This window comes from Anopheles stephensi, chromosome 3 (genome assembly GCF_013141755.1).
Source record: "Anopheles stephensi strain Indian chromosome 3, UCI_ANSTEP_V1.0, whole genome shotgun sequence".
Lineage (NCBI taxonomy): Eukaryota > Metazoa > Arthropoda > Insecta > Diptera > Culicidae > Anopheles > Anopheles stephensi.
Window position 1 is genome coordinate 44923376 of NC_050203.1, and position 26120 is coordinate 44949495.

Genomic DNA, 26120 nt, shown 5'->3' on the forward strand with positions numbered 1-26120 from the left:
TATCAATAGAGGAAAGGAACTACTCGGCCAAATGATCAAAATCATTTATTTGCCGAAGTAACAGAACCTCAACAAAAAGTTAGTTATTCTTGTTGTAAAATTCACTCACTATCTCTATTACTATACACACTCTGAACCTTGTTCGTAGTACAGAACAAAAACCTACAAAACCGGCTCGCTCGAGATGATGAGGCGGCCGGTATGTGCCGATGCTGATACATTTGTTTGTTATACCGGGCGTATGCTGTTATCGATCGATTCTTGGCGGAAAAAGTGTGGTTCTGCTGTGTGTGTCAGAAAACTCGTGCTTTACGAACACTCACAGCCATCGACAATATGTATATATACATAGTCTGCGCTTACTAAAACAGAGACATGGGTGGGAAAACTCCAAACAGATGATATTACGCTGGCCGAGCCTTGTTGGCACCAGCTTCCAATGGAAAGTGGCACCTGATTTTACTACTATCCCTGCGACCGTACATGCGGCGGAAGGTCCTGGCATGAATGAGAAGAAAGAGAGACAGTACTAATGCCACACCAATGGGAATGGAAGAGAGCCAAGTTGGTGAGCTTGGGGCTCGCAATCCACACCATACCAGAAGTTGAGCGAGCTGCTGACCAGCATGCCTACGCTACGTCATGCTCCTCTGGTATGAAAGCGCGCCGAAACGCGCGCATTTTCTTTCATACGCGCGTTGCCGAGCGGAATTCAAAAATATTGAATCCTGCTTTCGTGTTATATGGAAGAAACCCATTCCTTAGTAGTATGACGGCGTACGGGGCGCGGAAAAAAGGGTGTAACGAATAAAGGCACTGATGATGGTGGTGGGACAATGTTGGTGCGTTCGGTCGGGTCTTGCTGAAGCCACATGGTACACGGCTGGTTGTGTGTCGTAACAGATTTCCTACGTTGGGACAGGCAAGCAGGCAGGCAGGCAGGCACGGTGAGAGAGCGTGGAGGCCTGGAACTTTGCTCCACAAAAGCTTCTTGGAACGAGAAAAATAGTAAAGGCGCATGCGTTCATGAAATCTCTGATGTGTGTCTCGCCCGTCAGATCACGTCCGTCATATCAAGAGGGCGTATGTGCAATATGCTATATACTTTTCCCTGGATAGGTAAATAAAAACGATGAGCCAACACCCGGGCGACGCTAGTGAAATGAAAAAAAAAAAAGGTTGTAGCTTTTTTTGTCTGTCTACTGTGCTGCTGTCGTACGGTCCACAAGGCACCTAGCAATGCTGGTACGATGATGATAATGATGATGATTGTAATATTCCCACCCTCCACCCAAATGATATTACATGGCGGTGTAACGATGGGAACAGCTTTTCGTCTGGCCATGCCCTGGGATAGGAATTCGAAAGCTTTTGCTCGATTCTTAACACACCCGACCCGAAACAGCTGGTTACGGTGGCAACATCCAGAATTCAGGAGTTTGCAACGGCGCCGCGCGTGCGGGATATTGTGCTGAGAAATGGCTTCTCGGGACATGGACATGGGTTTCAAAGCACTACTACTACCAACGGCACCAGCGTAGGTCTGGAAAGCCTTGTGTTGTGGCACAAGGAAAAACTAGGGACAATGAATGCATTCCACCACACAAACATCCCACTGCTCTTGTGAAGGAATGCTGAAAGATTGCAGGAAGATTAAAGAACTCAATTGACTCTCAGCGCTCAGCTGTGTACAGTCAGGAGGAGATCTCTCCGACTGTTGAATGTGTTTAGCGATAGTGTGTGACAACGCCCATTTTAGCAACAACGTGGAAAAGCCCCATGAGGTTCCGTAATTTTCCGTCGATCGAATCCCCTTTTTTGAAACTTTGTGTTCTTGGCGGCAAGTTCTATAGTAACATCTGACGACCGTCGTCGTACCTTCTTACGCTATTGGAATATAATTAATTTAGGTCAATTTTAGGCTCCCCGCACATCTGGGGAGTCAATCCTTTTTTCGTTATGTACATCGAAAGCTTCCAGTTGTCTGTTGCCTGCTGCCTGAACATAGCACATAAAGAGCCTTTTCGGAACAAAGGGAGAGACATTTGTGGGACTACAGAGTAGTGTGTATGTACGGCAGGCAGGAGCTGCCGGATGTCGCATTGACGTAGTACACGCACACAGAAGATGGCGTGTTCGTTGGGATGAACGCGGATACGGTGGTCCATTAGGGAGGGTAGTGCATCTGGGGTGGGGAAGGATCTGCTCGCTAGCGTCCCCTGTATTTCAGCTGACTGTATCCAATGTAGTAAATTACCCGCCGGGACCCGGGACCGGGGATTCTTTTCGCCAGTCTGGTCGCTCTCTCTTGCTCTTGCTCTATTTCCCTCCTAGCGTATAGTCAATGGTGGTTGGGGAGGAATCATCTGGGAGGAACATCGGCTAGACAAAAACGATTAAGCTTGTTTGGATATTTGCTGAACTATTGTCCATAGAGATATTAAGTGGTGTGCGTTTCCGGTTCCAGGAGCGAGGAATTTTGAAGATGTCCCGCAATTATTATACTCGAGCCCGGTTATTCAAATCATCAAATTGAGCTTAGGGTTGGTGGTACGAACCGGTGGTTCTGACCAGAGGTCAAACCTTCAATATCTTACCTTGGCGTATGGCACAGCAGCGTGGCGTGGGTTTGAAACCACACCCCGTGCAAATGACAAAGGATGGATGACCCACATCGTAAAGTGAAGATCAAACGGTGCGAAGTCCATCTTCCATATGGATATTTCAATTAAACAAATAATGTTTAAAATTTAAACCCCTCGATATATAAAGTCGCCAAAACCATAACCATGATGTCAGAATCGTATGTTTTATACAACAAGTATGATTTATGGCGCAGTGCGATTCCTGGCCGCGCTGTTGAAAGGTAAAAGTAAACTCGAGTAGGAAGAGGAAATCAACGTCTTCCGATCTCACGTTTAGTTTATGGCTGGCCTAGGGTTGTGTTTTAGAGTTGCCGCGAAAGCATTTTTTTGCTGTTGTTATTTATCTCTGTGGCAGAAATTGCCATCTTTTCGGGCCGGGGAAGAAAGAAGGGAGTGTTTGCCGGTTCGGGGCACAGTTTCTCCTCTATTCTTCTCAAGAGTGTAAAGCCGGTAGAGGTTGTTCACCTAAGCTTGCGAATTCACGTTGTGCTGTTGTGTGTGCACAGGCACAAAAAATGTGCGCTGTGATTGTGCCGCGACTAGAAATCTGTTCCCGAAAAGTAGCTAGCTACCGAGAAAGGGAGCGAGATGGCAATAGCGAATTAGAAATTGCCAAAAAAATGGCGAACCTCCATCAATCCAGTTCACTTGCTGCTGCAAAGTCCATGAAATTCGCAAACCAAACGAACGATCGCGGTTCCCATCATCATCACCGTCGTTCCCGGCGGGTGCGCACAACATTTGGCTTCCCACCGTCTGTGCAAATTCCAGCTGGCTTTTCGGCCATGATGGCCTTGTGGCCGTGATGGAGTTGTGTATCTGATTTTACGCTTCGCCTTCCACACATTTATTTGAGCTCCCGAAACGCCGAACGAACGACGTAGCGTGGCTCCTCCGTGCCGCGCGGGTGTGATCGAAACAAATCTTGAACCGGTGAACAAAACTCGGTGTCCGTAGCTAAGTAGCACCAGCACAGCAGTAGCAGCAGCAGGTGTTGCGGAAGTAAAGATTTGCGAATTTTGCGCAGTGGTTCGATCCTCAGCGATCCCGAGGGACGGTCGATGGGGAATGGGTGAAGGGAAACGCGAACGGGGTCAGCGAAAATAGCATGCAAAAGGGGCATGGAACAATTTGCTAAATAACTTCCTGTGCCAAATAATACTGAAACATGCATAGATTCAGCTTCACAAGAAACGGAGCACGGTAAGAGCGCGTGCTCTTTACCCCGCTGTACAATGTAAAGTATCGTGTAGAGTTGTAGAATAAGTAACAAGGAAACCTGCAAATTTGTAAAAGAAAGGAAACTGTTCTCTCCACTTGCACAACGGAACGGAGCAAAGGGCAAGTGCCGCCAAAACGGGGCATTATGTGGGTGCCCTTCTCTTCTTCGGTGCACATAACCAACCGTAGGCGACGCTGGTCTAGAGGCTCCCCAAAACGCATGCATGAATTTAAAATTTAAAAATCCCTCGCGAGCCGTTGGCGTCGGACGCCCTCATTCCTTCTTTCTCGCGATCATACGCACCTGTCAATATGATGCGAATGATCATCAAAACCGGGCAGTAGTCAAGTCATGAATGTAGCAGCAAAAGAAACCAAAACAATAACCCCTCTCGCTCTCTCTCTCTCTCTCTCGGAAAAAGTGCGTATTTTTGCGTAGAAAAACTCCAACAATGATTTCGGCTGTTCCTTGCTGTGCCCCACCACCAAAAGCAGAAGGCCATTAGGTAATACCCACCAAGCACGACAACAACTTCTGCCTGCCTACCTTGGGATAGCGCGTGGAAGTGCGTAGAGTTGCGTATTCTTACGCTTGTGCCTTTATTCCCCTTTCTAAACATTGCCCACGAACGGCAGTCAAAATGAAACGGTGAAGGAACACTGTGCCCACCAAAAACAAGTTCGCGATCACGGGCATGTATAATCGAAAGATGCGTAAGGTCTTTTAAACACATTCGGGGCCGTGTCAGGCCTGCCAGAAGCGCAGCGCCGAACGAGATGCGTACGCGAACGACGCTTTAAAAACGTTAGCCGCCCATTCACAAATGCCTGGCTGCTCTCCACGCTGCTTGTGCTGTTTGGCTCCTCTGCCGTTACCTACCGATTCATGCGTACGCATGATGTGTTGTTGTGTTTTTATTTCTTGCCGCTTTTCCCAATTCTTCTATCGTTCCACTTTCTCGCTATGAAATTCCATGCGAAGATCGAGAGTAACGTTTGGTGAACGAGTGTTTGTGAGTGGAATTGGATTTTCAAATTTCAAGTTCAATGTTTTGATGTGTGACTGCGGTCGGGTTTGCTTTGTTTGGATGAGTCTGCTGCTTGCTACGGATCGCGCCATTTATTTTCACACGGCCATTTTGCCAGCTTTCAGTTTGTTTTTTGTTTCCGATTCTAATAAATAGACATAATGAAATGTAGATGAAGCAATTAAAATGCAATTGATGAACAGAAAAATCATGAGAAAATGTGTTGTTGTTCTGTACTTACCGGCGATTTTGTTTTAAAGAAATTCAATGAATGACTCTTTTCGCGGTGATCGTTTCCAATAAAGGGTGTTCGTTCTAGAACGGCTGCCGTTAATGGCGATATCCATGTAGGTGGTTGTGATGAATGTGAATAAATATTTCGAAGAGCATTCTTATTCGGCACTACTCCCAAGATGTCTTGACCTGCCCTTTTTTGGGTTCCTTGACTTGATTTACCCGAGACTGGATAGTCAGTCCAGATGGGATTACGTTCGAGCGATGTTAAAGATCGGCGCCGCGGTTTATGGTCCACTTTAAAAGATAGATCACCAGGTTGAAGTTTTTCATCCAAAATGATTCACAATCGTTGATATCATGCTTTTTTTTTTGGTTTACTTTCAGGCCGCAATTCTGCAACAGACAGCCGAATACATTTATTCATTGGAGCAGGAAAAGACTCGGCTACTCTCGCAAAACTGTCAGCTGAAACGGACAATTGATCAACAAGATCACAATGGAGCCCCAGAACTTGCGCCGAGTGCGACGCAAGTGGTGGCGGGCAGTACCGCAAACGGTGCCGGTGGTGTGGTCGTCTCTCAACAGCAACAGCTAGTGTCGAATGCCGGCACCACCGGGCAGCTAGGAACTGTAGTGGCGACCGTTGCCAAAAAGCGTAAAATCGACGTAACTACGCAACCGGTGTCAGATTCGTCGGACGAGGGATTAGGGTCAATGTCGCCGGAACCGGTGTCGTTACGCGCCGTGAACGTTACCTCCAACGGAAGTAGCTTATCTAACGCGCACTCAGGCACGACAACGATCTCGAGCCCGTCGTCCGCCCACGGCAGACAATGTGCGACGGTCAACTTTTCCGCGAAAGATGTGCTGGAATTGAAGCATCAGCTGGAAGTGGAGCGACGACAGAAGCAGTTGATTGAGGAACGGTTAAAAGCACTCGAACGTCAGCTCTATCCCACCAGGATACAGTACCAGGACACGTCGGAACTGATTGTGCCGGACCTCATTAACGAACCGACGGGAGTATCGCTTGCACCGGAGGAGGTTGCGGTTTCGATCATTCACAAACCTGTCAGCAGCGGTACAGCCGTGTCCGGTAAGCTGACGCGTGTTCCCACCGAACTGGAGGGTGCTGGTATGCTGCTGATCTCGCAGGACGCCAAGAGTTTGGCCAAGAATCAGCATATCGTTGTGTGTTCGAACGAGCTGATAGAGGAGGCGCACACCATGCAGACCGTGCCGGCGGCACCGAAACAGCTAGTTATCCCGCTGAAGGATGACAAGCTGTACATCAAACGTTCTCGATCTCGATCGCCCACAGTCGGCGAAGCGACAGTGGTGACGTTGCCACCGAAGAAGAATCGTTACCCTTCCATCCTCGAGGCGGCTATCAAAGCGGAACCGAAGGTGGAGGTCGAGCGCATCGATTCACCCTCCTCGATAGTGGTCAATGATGATCAGATGATGGTGTCGACGGCAGGCTCGCATCTGGTCGGCACGGGCACCAGTTTAAGTGCTGTCCAGCAGCCTCGACTTAACTGTAACTACCGTCACAACCTCGAAACGATCGTCGAAGCAATCCGTCACCTCGAAGGTGATGCATTTGATGCAGTTGTACCGACCCAGCAACAGCAGCAGCAGCAGCAGCAGCAGCAGCAGTCATTACACCAACCAGTGCAGCAACCTCAGCCCGCTCAACCTCCCACAGCAACAGCCCAATCGACTATACAACAGAGACCTATGCAGGAAGTTCCACTGGCGCTGACAACGGCGGGTAAACAGCAGACGACCTCGTTAATGCAGGCGAAAACCGACCGCGATCACCGCCAAATTCAGCTAGAACCGTACCTGACGTTCCGGACAGGACCGAATGCGAGCGCAAGCACTGTCCTGCCGACGGTGGCGGCGGCTAGTGCCTCTAACCTAGCAGCTACTGCCTCGAGTGTCGTGACGGTAACGCCACAGGTGGGCTCGATCATTTCCGTGTCGCTTGCTCCAACCGGTAGCAATTCACTGTCGGCCGGTACCAGCTGTCATTCACCTGCAGCAGCAACAGCAGCAGCATCACCCTCGACAGCGACGACTACGATCGTGGCCAACAGTTCCGTGGTGCCGCCAGCGCAGCACCCGAACACGCTCACGACGGCAGCGCAGCTCTTACAGCAGCAGCAACAGTGCAGGCCTGGCGTAATAGTGGTGAAGCAGAACTCATGATCCGTTACTGCTGCGTCAGCGATCGTTGGAAGCTGTAGCAATAACAGTGGTAGCCATAGCAGCTCAACCGTTGCCCCGTCCTCATCTAGTACCATCGCATTGTTTTCGACCACGGCCGGCCACAAGGGAAGTAACAGTATCAAGAGCAAACCTACTACTACTCCGCTGCTGGTTAGCGTTAGCAGTAACAATCTTAGCAAGCTGCGGTACGGTGCCGCCAAAGCAACAGTATCAGCTCCCGGCAGTAGCGCCAGTGGTTCCGCGTCGAACGTTGTCATTACGTACCAGAAAACGATGGATGGTGCTTGAACGATTCTCTCCTAGTGACACAACATCCCTTGATTTTATATCGTTTGTTAATTATTTTATTAGATGTTATTTTCTTTTCGCATTGCATTCTTCTTCTTTTTTTTTCCTTTCGCTCCATAACATATTTTGCTCGTCCATTAGCAGCCACGTGCCGTAATGTTTTAACCTACCTACACATTAGCCAACCAAACCTACCCAATCTACTTACCCACCATATTGTGTAGGGTTTAGCGACAACAAACAAAGCTGTATTATCATTAGGTGTTAATTGGTTGAAACGAAACAAAAAAGGGAAAAACAGAACACAATGACACACTCTCGGTTTGCTTTGCGATGCATACTAGTGGCGGTTTGGGCAGCATCTTATTCTATACAACTCTGCTAGGCTAAGACATCCTCAAAGCAAGAGACCTAAGGCAAGAGAATTTTTTCTTGCTTATTTACTTCTAAGCATATACACGGAACAATGAGCGCGTATCGTAAGATTTGATTTAAGTTTACTTTAAGGCGATTAAGGAACCGCAGTTAGGGCTTTCTGCGCGATTGAAGCAGCGTAACCGTGGTATGCGCGTGGGTAGGATTTGAGGGCAATAGTAGTAGCATCTTCATGGAACGATATCAAAAGTAACGAGTAGGCAAACAGCAGCAACAACAACAGCAAGCGACGAGAGCAAACGCAATACGTTGTGTACAGCAACCTAATAGTAATAGTAGAGTAGAAGTATGAACAAGTTCGATTTTTGATTCGGACCGCCGAGACTAAACTGGGTAGGTGGACACGGTTCGATACGACAAACCTTGAAGCAACATTTGCATTATCACGAAAGGAGCAATGAAGAAGGCAAAAAGCAACCAACCAACAAAACACAACTTTTGCACTAAATACCTGCCGATAGCAGCGGTACGATATTGGCGCACAGGGAGTTTGCATTCAATATGCAACAATGGTGTGAAATAATGCTGATCGTGTCGCGCGTCGCGTGTGTATGATTGTCGGGAGAATAGAATAATAATTAGATACGGGGGGGTAGCTCGATAGGGTTTCATCTGCATTTGTTTGTGTTTAAGCATCATATAATAACTGTACCGGGAATAATATAACTTTCATTAGTCTTTACTAAACTCCGCGCTCCCCGTAACATGGATGTAAGAAGGACACACATTTAAAAAGCAGTGAAGGCAGTGTTTGCTAATAATTGCGCCATGACGCTATGAATAGTGGTTTTATGGCGTTGGTAATACTGTAATTATTGGTGATATACATATATATATATGATGAAGAATGAAGAAACACGATTAACACGGAGAGTGAAACAATAAATAATTTACTGGCGGTGATCTGTAGGCATGTGTGTGTGTGTGCGTGTGGATTGTATTGCAGTAGTGTTTCGAATAATACGTAAAAAGGCGTAGGAAGAAGGCGGGTGAATGCGATGCAACAGCAAAAAGTGGCATAAGAAAAGAAAGCAAACGAAAGGAAGCTTTCGTTGTTCAATAACATTGCAGCGGTTTTAGGTAAAGATTCTGTAGTCTTGTGTTTTTGCTTTGTTCAGGTCCCGATAGTAATTTATCTCCATAAATAGGTGCAGTTAGCTTGATTTCATGTTTTAGAATAATTGCTGTGGGGTTTTTATTTGCTAAATTAGAGAATTGTAAGCAATGCAACACAGATCGAAATTTGCTTCATACTTCCATTCGAATGCATAACACAGTCACTGCTAGTGACTTTAATTCGTTTCTTGTTTGTTTTACACAGGGATACGCACGGATTGACATGGTTTGAACTCCCAAAGAACATTGACGCGCAGGGTGACGAGGTTTTAGAGGTGCAAGAGGTGCATTTGAAGCATCTTGCTTTTCTTATATGATCGTATGATATCATATGCTACTTGGATAATTCCAATGTGTGGCGTCCAGCGTTTGCAGCTTCATGCTCGACTCGAGTACCGCGGAAGCGAACCACAGAACATGGAATCTGTCGAATAAAATTCGTACATGTTGCAGTTTCGAATGAGAGTTCATTTGGGCGGGAAACCTTGATGGTTAACCTCAACAACAAAATATAGGCAGAAGGTTTAATTTTGAATGGCATGCAAATAATAGTTCAGCAAACGGATGGAAATTAAAGTTTCTTTTAGCTAATTTTTCGTTCTAGACAAATGTGAAAGAGTGAAGCGAAACCTCTCAAAACGCATCAATCGTAAGGTGGCGCAAGCGGTAGCCTTCTAAATCAATTGCGTTAGCAAAATTTTGCAGCGAGTTTCCGATGATCCTCCGATGAGGGAAAACGTGTGCGTTTTAGTTTGAAAGAGTTGTAGCTTTTTTTCTTCTTCTTTCCCTTATTCCATTTAAACATGTGTCCAGTCTTGTGAGCTTATTAATGATAGGAACAGATTATTTGGATTTGCTTTTGGTTCGATTGTGTTTTTGATTTCTCTGTTGCAACACATTTCACTGGTTAACCGGCAGAGTGTGCAAATGTGTGTTCCAACTTGGAAAGCTATAGGTTCTGTGTACTATGTAGGCTTAAGACTGATTACAATTAAACCAGGAAACATTTAGAATAGAAAAAGGAATGAATGGGCAAACGTAACTACAGAGCGGCGGTCCGTGAGTTGATAGAGGAAGCGTGAAAACATTTATTGCGTTGATTCCATCAAGCAGGAGCAGCCACCTTGTGCGTGGAATGGTGTGTGGTTCATTTCTCGATTCAGAACAATCCTTTAACAATTAAGCAATACCCACATCAGTGACGAACCTGCAACCAGCTGGAAGCTGAAGATACTGTAACACTGTGAAGCTACGACATTTAAAAAGGCAGGCAAAGGTTTGATTTACTTGTTATTTTCCTCGCGTGAATAGTGCATTTTTAAACGGTAAGAAGAACGAGAATAATTTCATCCAACTGATCCTCGCTGCTCACAGTTTAGCGACAGTTTACGCACCACAAGACGAACCCGAATCAGCCCAGTGTGGATCACCGGGACGCAGAACTTGCAGAACGAAGCAGTATAGTATGGTTTTAACAAAAAAAAGGCTAGAATACACACTTGTCTTGCTGATCGAAATTTTTTATTTTCGTTTTATACAATCTGTATCATAATTATAAACTCACAAGACGCGGTAACGACGAAGCAAGCAAACGCAATGTGCAACTAAAAATTGTAGCTAGTAAGTGGTATCTAATGAATGGGAATATGAAAATGCAACATAATACAATGGAAAGCGGGAGGAAATATATGACCAAAACCCAAAACAAGGAAATGATGCACCTGGGGGGAAGGAAGCATAAGGACAATTGCCGGCTCGCTCCCGTTTGCAGCTATATTCCTTGGGGAAGAAAGGGAGTATGGGGCAACATAGAACGCGGCAATCGATCGGGCTAAATATGATTTAGAATGCGTCGAAAATGGTAGTCATAGAAAGGGAACCATGCAAGCAAGCAAGCAGAGGTCAGGTACAAGGGGGGCAGGTACAGGCGTAGCAAAAATAGGAAAAGGAGTTTGCTTTTAGCTGAACGATGCTGGGTGATAGAGTAAGTAAGACGAGCAGGGAAGCGAAGCAGAGACAACATTTAAATATATATACAAAGCTAAATCATACACGCATGCACAGACACAGATTCACAGGATACATACACGAACATGCGAAGGAGCAAAAGGAGCAACGTACAGATACACACATATATGCAAACAAATAACGGAAAGTGAAATTATAACTGCCCATGAAATGCCTGAATTCTTATCCTCCAGAACCAGTTTTATCGAGGCACGTATGCAGTATGCAGCAGCGAAGCGGTGCAGCAGATGCCTGACACCATATGTGCTGTGTCAGCGGTAATTTTGAATGCGATAAGCGGGTGGTGAGATAAAGTAACAACAAAACACATAAACTGCAGTGGCATAATCGATGCGTAATAAGTATAGGCAAATTGCAAATTGTAACGCTTACATCAACCGAGGACACTTTGGCAGAAAAAAGGTGCAACATTCAGGTGAAATACTCAAGGAAGGTAAAGGCAGATCAGACAGCGCAATTGTATGAATATGTCAAACTGAAACGAATTTCCATCGAACCACGTTCAAAAACGAGAGACACGGTTCGTTCAAAATTCTACCGTAAACCAACTTCCTGAAACACGTTCCTTTCTTTCCACCACACCAACAAAACACTCACCCACTCTGTCTGTACTGGCCTGCTGTATGAAACTGCGGCTACCGCATTTCTCCAACAATTCCAACTCCACGAGAAGATGGCTGCGCACTGGCAGTGGATGGCAATGATAAAATTTTTAAAACGAAAAGAACATCCTTCGGGGGCTTTTCTTTTACGTTTCAGAGATCACTTTAAGCATTTCTGCTTTATTTGAGCATCCACAATGCAGTTGAAGACCGTTGCTTAAGTCACAACGCAAACGTTTATCGCGCGATCCTCGTACGATCATTCTCGTTCCGAATATGGGTTAGTTATTTCGGAAAAGTTTAGCCCTCTTGTTTATAGTGAAAATTACCTCTCTTAATAATGGTTTGTGTGCCCCCAACCCTAGTGAAAACTTTTCCCCTGCCTCTCTCTCTCCAACCTACCCTACATACCCCCCTCACGCAACGTCCTCGAAGATCGGATTATGCCGCCGCGTAAAGAAGGAAAGCCAGAAAATTAAGACAAGCAAAGCAAAGCAATTTATATAAGTATATACATGTATGAGACTCCCCCCCCCCCCAACCCCCACCAATTACCCTCTCCCAAAATACATTTAAAAAAATACATACTACATTTGTGTACATAGTTCTGGGTAAGATTATACGTAAATATGTTTCCATATTTATCTATATTCTTATGTATGTGTATGCACACGAAAATGCCCTAGAATATTGTTTTAGGCCAATCCATACGTCAAACCCATTCGCTTAGCCGATGCCGATTCGATCGGGCGTGAAAAGGATGGGAGGTAATTTCTGTGAAATTATTACGTTTTCTTATATTAGACATCGTTTGTTGTGTGTGTGTGTGTGGGCATTAAAAAAAAGCCGCCAAGAAAAACGGTGCTAAAACTTTGTGCAGTCACCACCGTAATAGCAAAATTTATCCTAAAATTGACCTGTTTGTTTGGTTGAAATAGTAAATACACAACACAGTACGCCTGTCGCGCCACGACAGGTATGGCTCGAAAGGACATTGTCGTATTTATAATTGTTTGGTGGTTATAAGGAAAATAATTTCCTTCACCCTTTTCCTCCACAACCCCCCCCCCCCACACCCCCTTTTTGGCTTGTCACTATGTAAGACTGGAAAGATAAATTTTAGTTTGACATACACGAACCACAATGGAGCACGGAGCCGGGTTTAAAATAAATTGTAAGCCATTCGGAAGGAAGGAAGAAAGGTAGGAAGGACTGGATACAGTCCGATACGTGCTACATGCTGCGAGAACTGTAGTTGTAACCCGCAAATAAATTGAACCAGCTACTCATTAATACTAATCCATCAGGAAACCAGTGCGAGCGAGCTACCAAATGCAATCGTTGATAAAAAGATTATACAAAGTGATATGAAGAATCTGGGTATGGGTTTGTGTGGAGGCCGCCAAGCGCACCGTAAGGAAAGGGAAGACGAAATGATCATTCTATACGTTTACTACTTCTAACTGTTTGAACATTCTTCTTCCGTATAACAAATTCTTGCGCGCTGTTTAAGCCAAAAATTCAAAACAAACAACAGCAAAAAAAGATTACAAAATAACTAAACAGTCTCAAGACGCATAAGCAAAACACTACTAAAAGACGGAAAACCGGCAATCGGACACTGTTAGCGTGCGGAAGGAAAGGATTCACAGTGCAGAACGAATCACGGCCGGTGAGAAGAGAATTAGAACGATCCAATGTGTCCTTTTTTTTTCTTTACGTAAACTGGTTGTTATCATCTTTCGTGGGTTCTAGTTTTCCCTGCTATTGTTTTTGTTTTCAATCGCTCGTCGATTTTCAATTCAGTTTTTCTTTAATTGCATTATAAAAAAGCACACACACCCCACATGCACAGATACGCACCGTTTTGCCGTAAGCTTTTTCTTTAATTTGTAACGAATGCTAGACGTTTAGAATTTTTGTATATTTGTAAAGAAAGCAAAAAATTGTTCCTTTTTTAAATCTACGAATAAAGATTTAAAATTTATGTAAGCGTAAAAAGCGAAAGATTGACAGGCATAACATGGATAAAGGAATGCAAGTGAGAACCACCTGCACAAGGAAAGTTGTGTGGAGGAGCAGCAGCGCGAGATAGTGGCGAAATAGCCTAACACAAGAAGCAAAATCAACAATTTGAACTACGTAATAAAACGCAACCAATACGGCATAATAATGAAAATTGAAAACATAGACCTCAGTCTCAGAGCTATTAGTTATTTAAAAATGTGCCGGTTTTATTTTCAGCCGTGGAAGAGAGTGAGTGAGCCAGGATAATAGAACCGCGAACCGCGCGAACAAGCCACGACGGGGGAATCCAAATATTTGTAAGGCAAGCGACAGCGTGTTGTTTGCTCCATGTTTGCCCCCTCATGCCCCCGTGCCCACAGTTTTCAGTTCAGTTTTAATGCATCGAATGTGGAACGTTTAGTTGGTTTGAGTTTCCGGTGAGGAAACGTTTTCCTTGTAATGTTAGTAAGAATAAGTTTTTTTACAAACCATTTTTTCCCCTTCAACTGACTGTAATAACATTATTTTGGAATGTTTCTTCACACTTCTTTGATGAAAAAGAGAAATATATAAGCTTAAGGGTATGTTTAAAATGTACGGCGTCGTTGTATGTTTTTTTTGTTGTGGTATTTCTTCATTCCGAAACTCGATCCCCGGCAGGTGGTTGTTGAAAAAGGAAGCTCTGTAGAGCTGAAGGAAGGAAGTGGTTGTTCAATTTGGAATATATTTCGTAAAATCTAGAAACTTTCAATTCCTCAGAATTGCGTTTATTGTAAATTGTGGCAAAGTATTCCAAAATGAAGCTGTTACGGTAATATTTTGCAAACGGTTTGCACAAAATGTTTGTGAGCAACGGTTGAATATGTTCCCACTGTGCCCAAGGTATCTAAAGAGTTGAAAGCTCATTCACATTATTTTATTATATTTATTATTTTACCATTCTGTAAATTAGCTCTATTTTAAGTTGAATGAACTGTGTCTGTAAAATGAATCAAAATTTTAATTACACATTTCTAAAACACATACAATAATTAATATTATTTACAATTACTTGCGATACTCGTCATTGTTCGTGTCCAAGCGACCGATCACAGTGTGGCAAAAGAATCGTTGTGTTGTTTACATTCTCATCTTGCGCTGGTTGCCGCTCGAACTTTCGCACGTTTGTCCAAACGCGATCCTTTTCTCGGGTGAATTATATAGCTGCTGGTGAACAGTGGAAGATAGTGAGTGTGATTAGAGAACAGTTCAAATACTTTTCGCATTTTATAAATCCGCGTGTGCTAGCTAATACTTCATCAGTCCGCTATGGGTACCAAAAGGAAGAATATGGAGGACGAAATGTCTCGGTACGTAAAGAACGCTTGAGTGATTGTTGATTAGAAATGCGAATAACACACTTTCCGTACCGTTTTAGGTTCGAGGCAGAGATCTCAAGCGCAACAGTGTCTTATAGTGCGATGCCAGCCCCGGCCCCTCCAGCGGTGCCGGGCAATCCTTTCATACCCTCGCAGGTACGAACGGTCATCGGTTCTCAAACGTACAGCCAGGTACAGCAGAAACTGGCCCAGGTTCCACCCAGGCTACCACCACCGCCCATGCCTCCCTTTATGCCAACGTACAGTGCACAACCGCAACCTCTATTGCCTCAGAAGTCGTACTCTACCGAACCCACGCCGGTTATCGTCAGCAGTGCACCGAAGCTGTACACCGCCCGGCCTACCGTAGGCATTGCGACAAAGTCAGAGACATCTTCGGGTCCATCGACCAGTGCCGCATCGGCTGTACAATCGGTAAAATCAATCGAAATAGCCCCTAAATAAGTCACACCACTAATAACATCGATGTGGATCTGCTTCTTTTTTCAGTACGATATAGCAAACATTCAGTACGAAGTGACTACCAAGATCAAGAAACCGAAAACGGAAAAGTCTGGACCGAACCCAATAGCGGAGGAAGCGATAAAAGCGGCCCGGGCTTCCTCAGCGTTGCAATCCTTTGGCAACAGCGAACGACGGGGCAAAAAAGACAAAAAAGTGAGTATGCAGTGGGAGAAGTTAGACCTGGTCCTGGTTCCCCTCAGAGACGTGTGTACAATGGGATTTTTTTGTGCGGGGTTCTTTTTTGATGCAGTTTCATATGCAGAATCCGTTCTAGAATAGGCAAGGCTTTTGTAAGGCAGCTAAGAAAGTTGCTCAGCTGCCAGACGCTGCAGCTTTTAACAAAAGATGCAAGAGAAAAATAGGGGGAATTAGCGTCCTGATGCAGAACAAAACCGGTATCTAACTGGATAATATCAGCTGCCGCACAGTCCCTTGGTTTGCCATAAAAATTCAATTGGCCGAGCAGAATTTCTTTTCTTACCTACCAGTAGTTATCATCCGTTTCGCGCATAAACATTCTTCAGTGAAGATCGCAATCTCATGCCTACCACCGCTATCGCTATTTCACCGGGCCGTTCCCGGTTGCAATACATACATATCATTATATAGCGGATAATATAAAAAAAACTTTTTTTTCCATTCGCAGTTACATTCAAAGCGTTATTAAAAAAAAGAACCTCCCAACGATCGATACAACTTACTAATCTAATTCCTTTGGCAAATTTACTCCAGCAAACGGTACGCGTAGCCGGCGGACAGACCTGGGAAGACATGTCGCTGTCGGACTGGCCGGAGGACGATTTCCGCATATTCTGCGGCGATCTCGGGAACGATGTGAATGACGAATTGCTGACGCGCACCTTCAACAAATATCCCTCCTTTCAACGTGCCAAGGTGATACGCGATAAGCGTACGAGCAAGAGCAAGGGATACGGGTTCGTGAGCTTCAAGGACCCGCAGGACTTTATACGCGCCATGAAGGAAATGGACGGTGAGTTTGAGAAAGAGGCACAATTATTGACAACAAAACACACAGCTCGTTGCTTTTATTGTAACAGCCGGTTCGATTTTCCACAACAGAATTTTGGAAGTTTTTCGTATTCGTTTGTTTCTTTGTTCAAATTTCAATTTTCTCTTGTAAATTACACTACGATGTACAATGATTGCTCATAGTTACTTCATGCACTTTTATATTATATATGTATGTGAGAGTAATATTACAGTATAGTTTGTTACACTTAGAATGAAACTTGAACTGAGCATATGTTCCGTGCAGGGATATTTGTAAAATATTCCGCTTCTCTCGCGCACCGGCAAGATAGAACGGGGCGGGGAAGCGGGGAGCTTTACTATTCGGCGGGTCTAGGTGTTGGGTCGATGCGAGCTTGCCAGGACGCTTGTCCGTTTATCCCATCGGTCCCCAGCCGTAGGATACAAACAGCTGCGGGACCGTGTACTGGCGGCGCGATGTATTCACCTTCGAGGTGCGCACCGATGACGCACTGTCCGCATAGTCGGTGTCAGTGCGTAGCTGTTGGGCGTGAACAGCGATCGGTTCATTGTCGTACCGGGTGCCATAGGGAAGCGGTTTCGAAGCCAATGCCGGATAGCCGGTATCCTTGCTTGCTGTGTCTTCCTGAGATCCAACTGCCGAATGCCGCTCCCCTTGTATCCTTAATGATTGTTCTGGCTGTTGTTGTTGTTGTTGTGGCTGTAATCGTTGCTGCTCCTGCAGTTGTTGTTGTTGTTGTTGTTGCTGCTGCTGCTGCTGCTGCTGCTGCTGAAGTAGCTGACTTTGTGCGTAGGCTTTCTGTGCCTTCGTGTAATGATTCAGATAGAACATCGAGAACGGCATGCCCGATGCTCCCCAGCCACGGGACATGAAAAGATCCTTTTTGATAGCAGCCGACGGCGTCGACGAGGCTACCGTTGGTACCGCGGCGGGAACACCCACAGACTTTGATCCCGGGCCTGAAGCTCGGTCCGATCGTATGGCATTCACTGTCTGGCCGTTTGTGCCGCTAGTGCATGGCATTGAGATGACTCTTTGCGGCACGCTGATTATCGCCAACACCATCAGCCCAAACCAAATCCGCGTTAAATGGCGATTCTATGGGAAGGAAAGGAAAACAAGAGAGAGAGAGTGAGAGCGTGAGAGAGGAATCGAGCACCGCAGATAAGAAAAATTGTAAGAAATTGTGTGAGAACGCGCCGAAGAAAACAGCATGAGTTATAGGACCGGTGTTTTCCCATGGTTTTAACACGATTCCTAACGTGTTTGTCGTGCAGCGGTGTTTTCTTTTGTTGTGACAAACAACAAAATTCTTGTGTTGTGTGTTTCTTAAGACGCAACTAATCCGTGTTGTGATTGTTTGTTTCTTTACTAGAAACCTGGCGTACGTTTTCCTAGAATATGATGCATAACATGAAAGTGATGTTTTAGCCTATCATGTTCTTCGACGAATAACCAGTCCTGGTCACACCTGGACATGTTTTTCGCCTATTGAGTTGCAATAATAGCATGATGAAAGGCAGCTAACATGAGTATAATTATTTACCTTTTTTTTAAAAAAGCAAGAATAATTCTTCAAATAATCCTTCCGCGATTGTAGTCTTTTTCATCCTTTAATCACTTCCCAGGAAACGAAAATGCAACCAAACCCCCGCTATTTTTGCCAACATCAAGAGGCAATGATTTTATTTGCACGCATGTGAAGCCCCACAACCCATTCTCCTGTGAAAGAGTGCGTGATTGATTTTTTACTAGGCACCAAATGCATGCGGGGCCCTTACTATTGCAACGTGGGAATTCACCGTATGCCAACGTTCGTACACGAAACACCACCGCCAAGATTCACGGCAACTACTGGCTGGCTGGCGACCCTGGCCAGCTGATGGACTTTTCTAAAAGTTCACAATCACAATCAGTTGTAAATATGATCGTAAATAACCACCTACCACTGTTTGCGGGTCTCGGGAGGCTAACGCTTAACTTACTCGGCCACATTGCTGCGGGCGATAGCGGTGCCCGCAGACCCGTACCGTCCCGTTGCTTCCCGTTGCTGGCAACGGCGCGTAGTAAAAACCGTGTCGTGTCCCTATCACAGCTTCCTTGCATGCATGATGATGCTCACGATCAGTTGTTTGTTTCGGGGGATCGCGCTCTTCTTTTCCGTTTCATCTATTTTAGGCGCTATGGCGGGTTCTGTTTACCACCTTCAAGGGTGGGAATATTGATACGAACTAAAAATGTGCGAGCGATACGATAATTGCAGGCCAGCGCAAGTGCACCGATGCTGTGCGCTGATTAGAATGGGTGGTAATTAATTTTCACGTAACAACGGCATGTGGAATGTAAACGATAATGGGTTAACTGTGTGTGTGTTTTTTTTTTGTTTTCCTGGTGTCATACCCCCCTTCTGTAACTGCACGACATTCAGAAAGCTTGCAGTGAAAGCGAAAAAAAAAACATAAACCACCACTGCACACCGATCACTGCCAAGTGGGTGGATGTTTGCATTCGATCGTTTTGATTGATCGTTGATCGTGCGACCGAAGTACAGTTCCGGAGCAAAAGGGTATGGCAACATTTCTACGCCTCATGCCGTGCATGCCGTTCCATGTGATGAACCGGTGGCAAGTGGGTCACATTTTTTCTCACACGAAAGCAAAACAAGCTGTTCTTAATCGATGGTAGATTGTGTTCTGGTGGGTAGCGTTCATGTGAGTGCGTTCCATCTAAAGCGATTGGCATTGTAGAATTGCGTTGCAGTCTCGCTATAAAAGGGCGTGTGTTGCAGGATATCCTCCGCCATTGTTTGATTCTCTTTTAAGGATCACAAGGGACGACAGTGCTCGCGGGAATGGCATTTGTGTATTTGCCACGTAATATATACGGCTTGCCAGATCTTTCCGCAAAATCTATCTATTGGTTTGTGGGCTTATTACCGTGTAAGGCATTCCACTGTCCATTTCACGAATGTAGCTAGGTAGTGAAGGTAGTGAACACAGCACACGGGCATCGCTTTTAGTTTCAATCGAGATACGACGAGATGAAATCCCTTCGATCAATACCTTGAGTGGAAACGTGCCACCCCGATCGTGGACTGAATTATCTCGCACAAAACTTTGAAATTCAATCGCTTTCGTGCGGCTTTATCTTAGCGATACGGTTCTCGTCCCGATCCTGGCAGAAGTTCGTCATCCCCTGTGTGTGTGTGTGTGCATGGTCTCTGTCGGAACAGAACGGTGCAGGAATGTTAATTTCTCAACCCGGTTTTATAGCCTTGAGCTTATGCGGGCAGTAATATGCTGTACGCGTCAAACCGCAAGCTTTAGGAGCGCACCTGATGATAGCTATTATGTTCCCGCCTCTTCATCGTCCTCTAGTTGGAATCTTTGGATTGTTTTGTATTAATTAGGTTGCTGATCAACTCTGAGGCTCTAATTAGCCACGAAGCAGCCGCCCAACCGTCTTTTTAACGAAATTAAAAAAAGACATTTCCACGCCGAAAACCAAGCCGCTTTGGGATTGCTTGTAAGCCCATCATCAAACACGAAGGACAAGTACAGGAGACAGCGCTCTCATTAATTATTGTAGAATGAGGAGTAAAAAAAACAGGTACCTCAAACGCCCCCATGTTGACAATTTTGTTTAGTCAATTTCGCGGTTTTAGTGTAATTAAGGTTATGAGCGGGATTTTGTTCTAACTTACAGCTTAAATTAAATAACGCATGAAAATGATTTTATAAAGCCTATTTATGTTTACTACACAGCCACGCAGCGTAAAGGTGGTTTTTTGAGTAAATAATTCAAATTGCTTCCTAACACAATAAAGAAGAAAGCCTCCATCATCGATGTATGGCTTTACTCACTTCAACCCCCATCCTATGGTTGGGCGTAGAATGTGCGACGCGATTCGCCATTTCCACTTTGAAAGCAATCCCTTCAACTTGTAAAACGTCGACCAAACAATTACGGGCCGATCTCTAAACGCACGCTGACACACCATGTCGAGTGGCTTTTATTGGTTACTAGGCGCCTCCATTGATTCCGATCGGTTAATCGTTTGCTTTGCTCGGTGAAATAATCTCGCGTACACCCGACCTGGAGTTCCCAGGCCAAAACGAGGACAATACGGTTTGACGAGCTCACCTCCGGGAGCCGACCGACCTCCCTCTTAGCGCTATCTTGTTTGCGAGCGAGGCTGGCTGCGGCGCTCGGCTGCTGCAAGATTGAGTTGAGTTGTGTTAATCCGCCAACAGAAACGGCAGCCAGCGAAACCAGCCGAATGACGGAATGCGGATGGATGGCGTGAGAAAGGTTAAAACTACAAAACAAAACGCCGTTTTTACAATCGCAGCATTGGCATTCGACTGGAGACGACACGAAAATTTGACTACCGTCGCAATCGTGGCAAGGTTATTGTGTGACGGGGGAAAGGTTAAGATGGGGTGGGCGTATGGTGAGTAAGAATTTAATGATCTTGTTGCTACTCTGGCCGTGTACTGCGGTGTGGTCTTAGCAGTAGAGTATGGCCTACACATTGATAGAGACATGTTTATTGATATGTGCGTTACCGTGAGCCCGTTGTACTATTGTGTGTTCTTGAGACTCGTGCGACGATAAAGCGAAATGGTGCATGACGCTGGCTGGATTTGGTATTCTAATCAACCTTAAGAATCGGTAAATGGGAGCGGAAAGACAAACGTTTCAATCGGAAAAGTGTTGAATGTCACTGCGGTTCTTCGTTTGTTACTCGATCCAGCAATGTTGATGAGAGCACCTAGTGGCACTCTATTTGCGATTGTACATTCCATGAAGTTCGATAGCTTTACCGGTTGTGTTGTACTATCATTGCATATTCTTACCTTTTCCATTTTAAGCATTGCACTGAATAGGATGTGGCGTGAACTTTCCGTAGACGGCGATCACCTTACGAACGGTGACTGGATTACGTTCCCGGGACCGTGGGTTTTATGTAAGAGCTCCTACTGGAACTTGCCCTATGGTTCGATGGAGGCTAGACACGAATGCTCAAGAAGGATGCGAGAGCTTTGGACGGTGGGGTTTTCGAGTGTAACCGACAGTCCATCCGACACTAGTTTTCCAAGCATAATTCGCACAGCTCAATCACAATTAATTCAAACCAGCTGAACATGTGTTGGGCAAAGCATAATGCTGGGCACAAAACCGCGTGTTGTTGTTACTGGGAGGGTACGCCAAAATTCCAATTGCACTATTTTCTTTTTTTGTACCTAAGTTTCACTTTTCACTGTATCACTTCGTTGGCGAAGCACGGGGGCCACCATGTAGAACCGATGCAGTTTGGAGCCATCGATGTGAATTTAAACTGTTGTGACGTATTTTGCGTTTTTTTTTTGTGTGTGTTTACTGTCCCGGGCACCTTTAATGCTTTCCAGTATCAGTTGCTTCCAATTAAGGTTCGTTGTCGACCACCTGAAAGCGGCCGGAAAGTTTTGAACCGCACAAACCGAAACGGTTGCGGATGGTTTGAAATTCTGCGACAGAATGTAAGCACCCGGTTGCTGGAGTGTGGTATTTATCAACATCCTCTCATCCTGCTGCGTTCGTGGGTTCGAAGTGAGCAACGGGAGAGATAGAGAGAACCATATACAAGCTTTCGCTGTTATCACAGATTGGGTTGGCGTGGGGTTGGGGTTGGTTGGTCGGATGGATGGGCGCCCAGCACAGCGGTAGAATGTTTAGTAGCTCTTCGGTGTGCCGGAGATGATGAGTGCCTACCAATCCGCATTGAGTGATTGAGTGAGTGATTGAATAACTATCAAACAGCACGCTCACCGTTTGCTCAAGGATTCGAAGAACTTCGCGCCGCGTCTGAGATGATTGGAGGGTAATAAAGCGTGACAAAATAGCAACAATTTGCTGTAGTAATGGCAGGATGCGCATGGCTTCAGGTCGGACTTTGACATGGTTGCGCGCCAAATTGTTTTCATTAGGTTTCACCGATCACTTGCATCGTGATCAGTTTTACATGCTGCTTTGTTTTATAGTTGATAGAGGAGATGTTGAGCTGTGTGGTTAAAAGAAAGTATCCTCCCATCGGAGATAGCTTTTATCTGTGCTGCACAGATTGATCCTGTCCAGAAATAGTAATTGCTTATACACAAATACACACACACACAAGGTATTAGTAATTGTTTGTTGCTACGAATTCCTGCATGTTTCTTCACCAACCACCCATGGCTGACATTTGATCTGGATCCGCCTACATCAGGGAATCAAAGCACCACTAGCCCACCATGGCGTTAATCCGTGCCCATGTTTAATCAATTCGAAAAACAAGACCTTTGGCTGGCAAGCCAGCAATCTACATATTTTCGCTACAACTTATCAATATTACCAATGGACGAGAAAACCCGATCCAGGCAAATACGTGAAAATAAAAAAAGGCGGAAAAGAAACGACCGTTTCACCATCACCATCACGTAAGCGCTCGCTAACAAACAACAACGATCACGCATCCTTCTGCTGGTGCTGCGTGTGAGAATCTATTCCAATGCAATACGTTTGATCGTGTTGGGGTAAAAGATACATTGGGAACCGATTTTCGCGGCAGTAAAACATGCAATTGCATAGATCGCTTTTCGAGCATCAATGTGGCTTATCACTTTTTTATCCTCTATTTTCTCTATTTTTCTAATACACGTGCCTTTTATAGTCTCGCAGTAGGATCATTCAAAAGCGTAGTTTTTAACTTTTATTTGTTTTAATTCTTAAGAATAGACAGGTTTTAAACCCTTTCACCTAGACGACACAACGTCATGCGTTACCGATTGAAGTATTACTTAGGCGATCATGAAACGAATGTTGTACAAGAGACGATGCAAATGCATGGAGGGAATAGGGAACAAAGCTTTGCCTAAGGTATGCGCAATGAATATTTCAGCACACCTGCAGTGACTTATCTCGGTGTTGTGTAGGATCGTGCATAATGTGTAGCCAAAGTTTCCTTGCTGTCGTCTGCCACTGTCATTCCAGTCTGTTTTGAAGGAACCCAAGAAGAAACCTTGACGACGAGGAAGTATATCCATCCTCCTAGCAGTATTACTGGCTGAGTGCAAGGGCGTGCGGATGTATCTGATCCAAATCGCAGTCGGTGTCTCGAGCCAATATTATTCCTGTTGCCCATTTGGCCACCATTGCAAATGTATGAATGCACGTCTTTTTCGCCAAAGGGATAAGTGGAAAAACAAATCAAACAACCTCGCAACACAATGCGGCTGGCGTGGAAGATAGAGGTGTCAGGTCAGCCAGTGATCTGCATTCAAAATAGCCGCCCGAAAGGAACATTAGAATTTCTACCTCATCACAGGTCGGCGTGTGAGTACTACCTACCGCAATGCTCAACGCAAAGTGAGTGATCCTTGTCGTTGCTGACAAACAGCCAAGACGACGACAACCGACTAATAGCGCGTCGTCAGCATGGACGACCTTATTTACCTGCTTAGAAGTCGTATATTTTGCATCAATTGCACCGACGACTAAATGGTTGCGTTAAAAATGCGTACCCAGCACGCAAGTTGTCACAAACTGGTCGGTCAGTTGGTCGGTCGGCCTGGGAAACGGGCCACATAATTGCGGTATCATAATTGCTATTGTGAGCAACATTTACTTCGCCCCGCAGTTCGGAATGAATCGAGCGATATGTTCGACAACAGATGCCATGGAAACTCCGTACAGCTTCTTTTCGGCACTGTAACGGTTTACAATAGCCTGAATCACAAAATTGGGCAGCATTCGCTTTAGGCCGAAACGAGAGGCAGTGCCGCATCATCTATCTTTTGCTCGTGATAGCATCGTATCAATGTTGGGGGTGTTCTCGCACGCGTGAACCTTTTCGATATCGAATACTCCAGAGAGCCAGACTTACCGTTTAATTCTTCGATTGCAGCGTTCATTGGGAAGGTGATTTTTGCGTCGTAGCGTTTTGTACGACCACACACAAAGTACGCGTGGGGAGGCGTTTGTTGGGCCATAGGAAAGCATCAATTGTATGATCGAGATTTTTGTGACAGGAGTCAGAACACGGCCTCGGAACAGTAAGCGTAGATTTTTAGTCAAAATCGATAGCTTCAAGCAGTTCTGGAGGCGCTCACCGGAAGTCTCCAAACAGGATAATAAATGAAATGACATTAAATAAGGAACATGTGATTACCCACTGACATTCAGCGGCCATTTCGGGGTGATTTGTTTTACTAACCTACAAAGGTTACATGGAAAACGTGGTGCTCTTATAATACCTCAACGAAGCCAGTATTGCGCTATTTGGCCTGCTTTTACTGCTGGCCGTATCTTGCGGCCGTAGGAAAGGTATTCGCAGTACGAAAATGTCACGGATAAGGAAGCGAGCGGGTGTCCCGGAATGGGATGAAGCTGCTGATAAAGTTTGCCGGTGTGAATTGTCACAGCAAGGGTTTGTTTGAAAGCACAATTTCAACGCTCCAACTACCGACCAGACCGTAGAAAGTTTTGTGAACAATCTTCCAGAATAGATGGATGGAATGTGAGAAACGTGGTTGCGAGTGGTGCATTGAATGACATTTATGGCGGTTGATTGCATGCTGCATCGAGAACCCACAACTGTTTCTGCTCTTGACCTACGGTGTTGAATCTTTATTAGCTACCGGTCTAGCACTGGTATGTTGTTGCTTTTTCCTGTCCCGTATCGCAAGTTTTTGTGGCGTTTACGCGTGTCTCGTCCAGACAGGTTCGAACGTAGCCTAGGGGAAGTGATTTCGTTTCGAGTGTTTGTATCGGTTTCCAAACTGCTAGAAAGGCATACGAATGCATGAGTTAAAAACACACGCACCAAAAAATTTGCTGTCGGTCACAAAGAATGCCTTGACTGTATGTGAAACTCTTTTTTTCCCCCTTTGACCGCAGGACGTTACGTGGGCAGTCGACCAATCAAGCTACGCAAAAGCACGTGGAAAAATCGGAGCATCGATGTGGTACGGAAGAAGGAAAAGGAAAAGCAAGCGCTACTCAGCCTCTTCAATCAGAGCTAGTGAACATCATCGTGGAGGGAAGCTGTTTGTCAGACGGATAGCATTTTAATTGATCCTTCTTCGCTGCACGACGTGTACCGCAAGGATGATTTGTGTATGCGTGATCGAAGCACACGCACGTGAAGTAGGGAAAGTACTTTGAATCACACTTGGAAAATCGATAACAAACCAATCGGTGTTTGATGAACATTTTATTGCCGAAACTATGACAACCACTTTAAATAAATGATCTCCTAGCAAATATTGCGCTGGACAGGGTGAGTATTCTCATAACAAATTTGAAGAATTTTTAATCTAGCCCAATCGTACATATGTCTTCCGATCAATTTCAGATAATATGTT

The 26120-nt window shown here is 45.2% G+C and overlaps 3 protein-coding genes and 1 long non-coding RNA gene across 11 annotated transcripts in view; 2 read left to right on the forward strand and 2 right to left on the reverse strand.

Moving 5' to 3' along the window:
- LOC118511056 (formin-J) overlaps window positions 1–14439 on the forward strand; it is a 75624-nt gene extending 61185 nt beyond the window's left edge. For all 8 annotated transcript variants that reach the window (XM_036053658.1, XM_036053659.1, XM_036053657.1 and 5 more), the window contains exon 4: window positions 5516–14439. In XM_036053658.1, coding sequence (XP_035909551.1) covers window positions 5516–7345 — 1830 coding nt within the window. In that variant the 3' untranslated portion in view covers window positions 7346–14439. The remainder of the gene's footprint in view (window positions 1–5515) is intronic.
- A 493-nt stretch (window positions 14440–14932) lies between these two features.
- Window positions 14933–26019, forward strand: LOC118511059 (RNA-binding protein 42). The gene is made up of 5 exons (XM_036053669.1): window positions 14933–15191; window positions 15260–15635; window positions 15711–15878; window positions 16458–16716; window positions 25654–26019. Exons 1-5 carry the CDS (start codon window positions 15151–15153, stop codon window positions 25776–25778), a joined length of 969 nt encoding a protein of 322 aa, XP_035909562.1. The 5' UTR covers window positions 14933–15150; the 3' UTR covers window positions 25779–26019.
- LOC118511061 (ras-interacting protein RIP3-like) lies at window positions 16740–22274 on the reverse strand. Its single transcript, XM_036053671.1, has 2 exons — window positions 21597–22274; window positions 16740–17835 (listed from the first exon to the last, which is right to left on the reverse strand). Exons 1-2 carry the CDS (start codon window positions 21612–21614, stop codon window positions 17131–17133), a joined length of 723 nt encoding a protein of 240 aa, XP_035909564.1. The 5' UTR covers window positions 21615–22274; the 3' UTR covers window positions 16740–17130.
- LOC118511065 lies at window positions 18401–21589 on the reverse strand. The gene is made up of 2 exons (XR_004906105.1): window positions 18519–21589; window positions 18401–18459 (listed from the first exon to the last, which is right to left on the reverse strand). It is a non-coding gene; the product is annotated as an uncharacterized LOC118511065 (long non-coding RNA).
- Window positions 26020–26120: the final 101 nt, after the last annotated feature.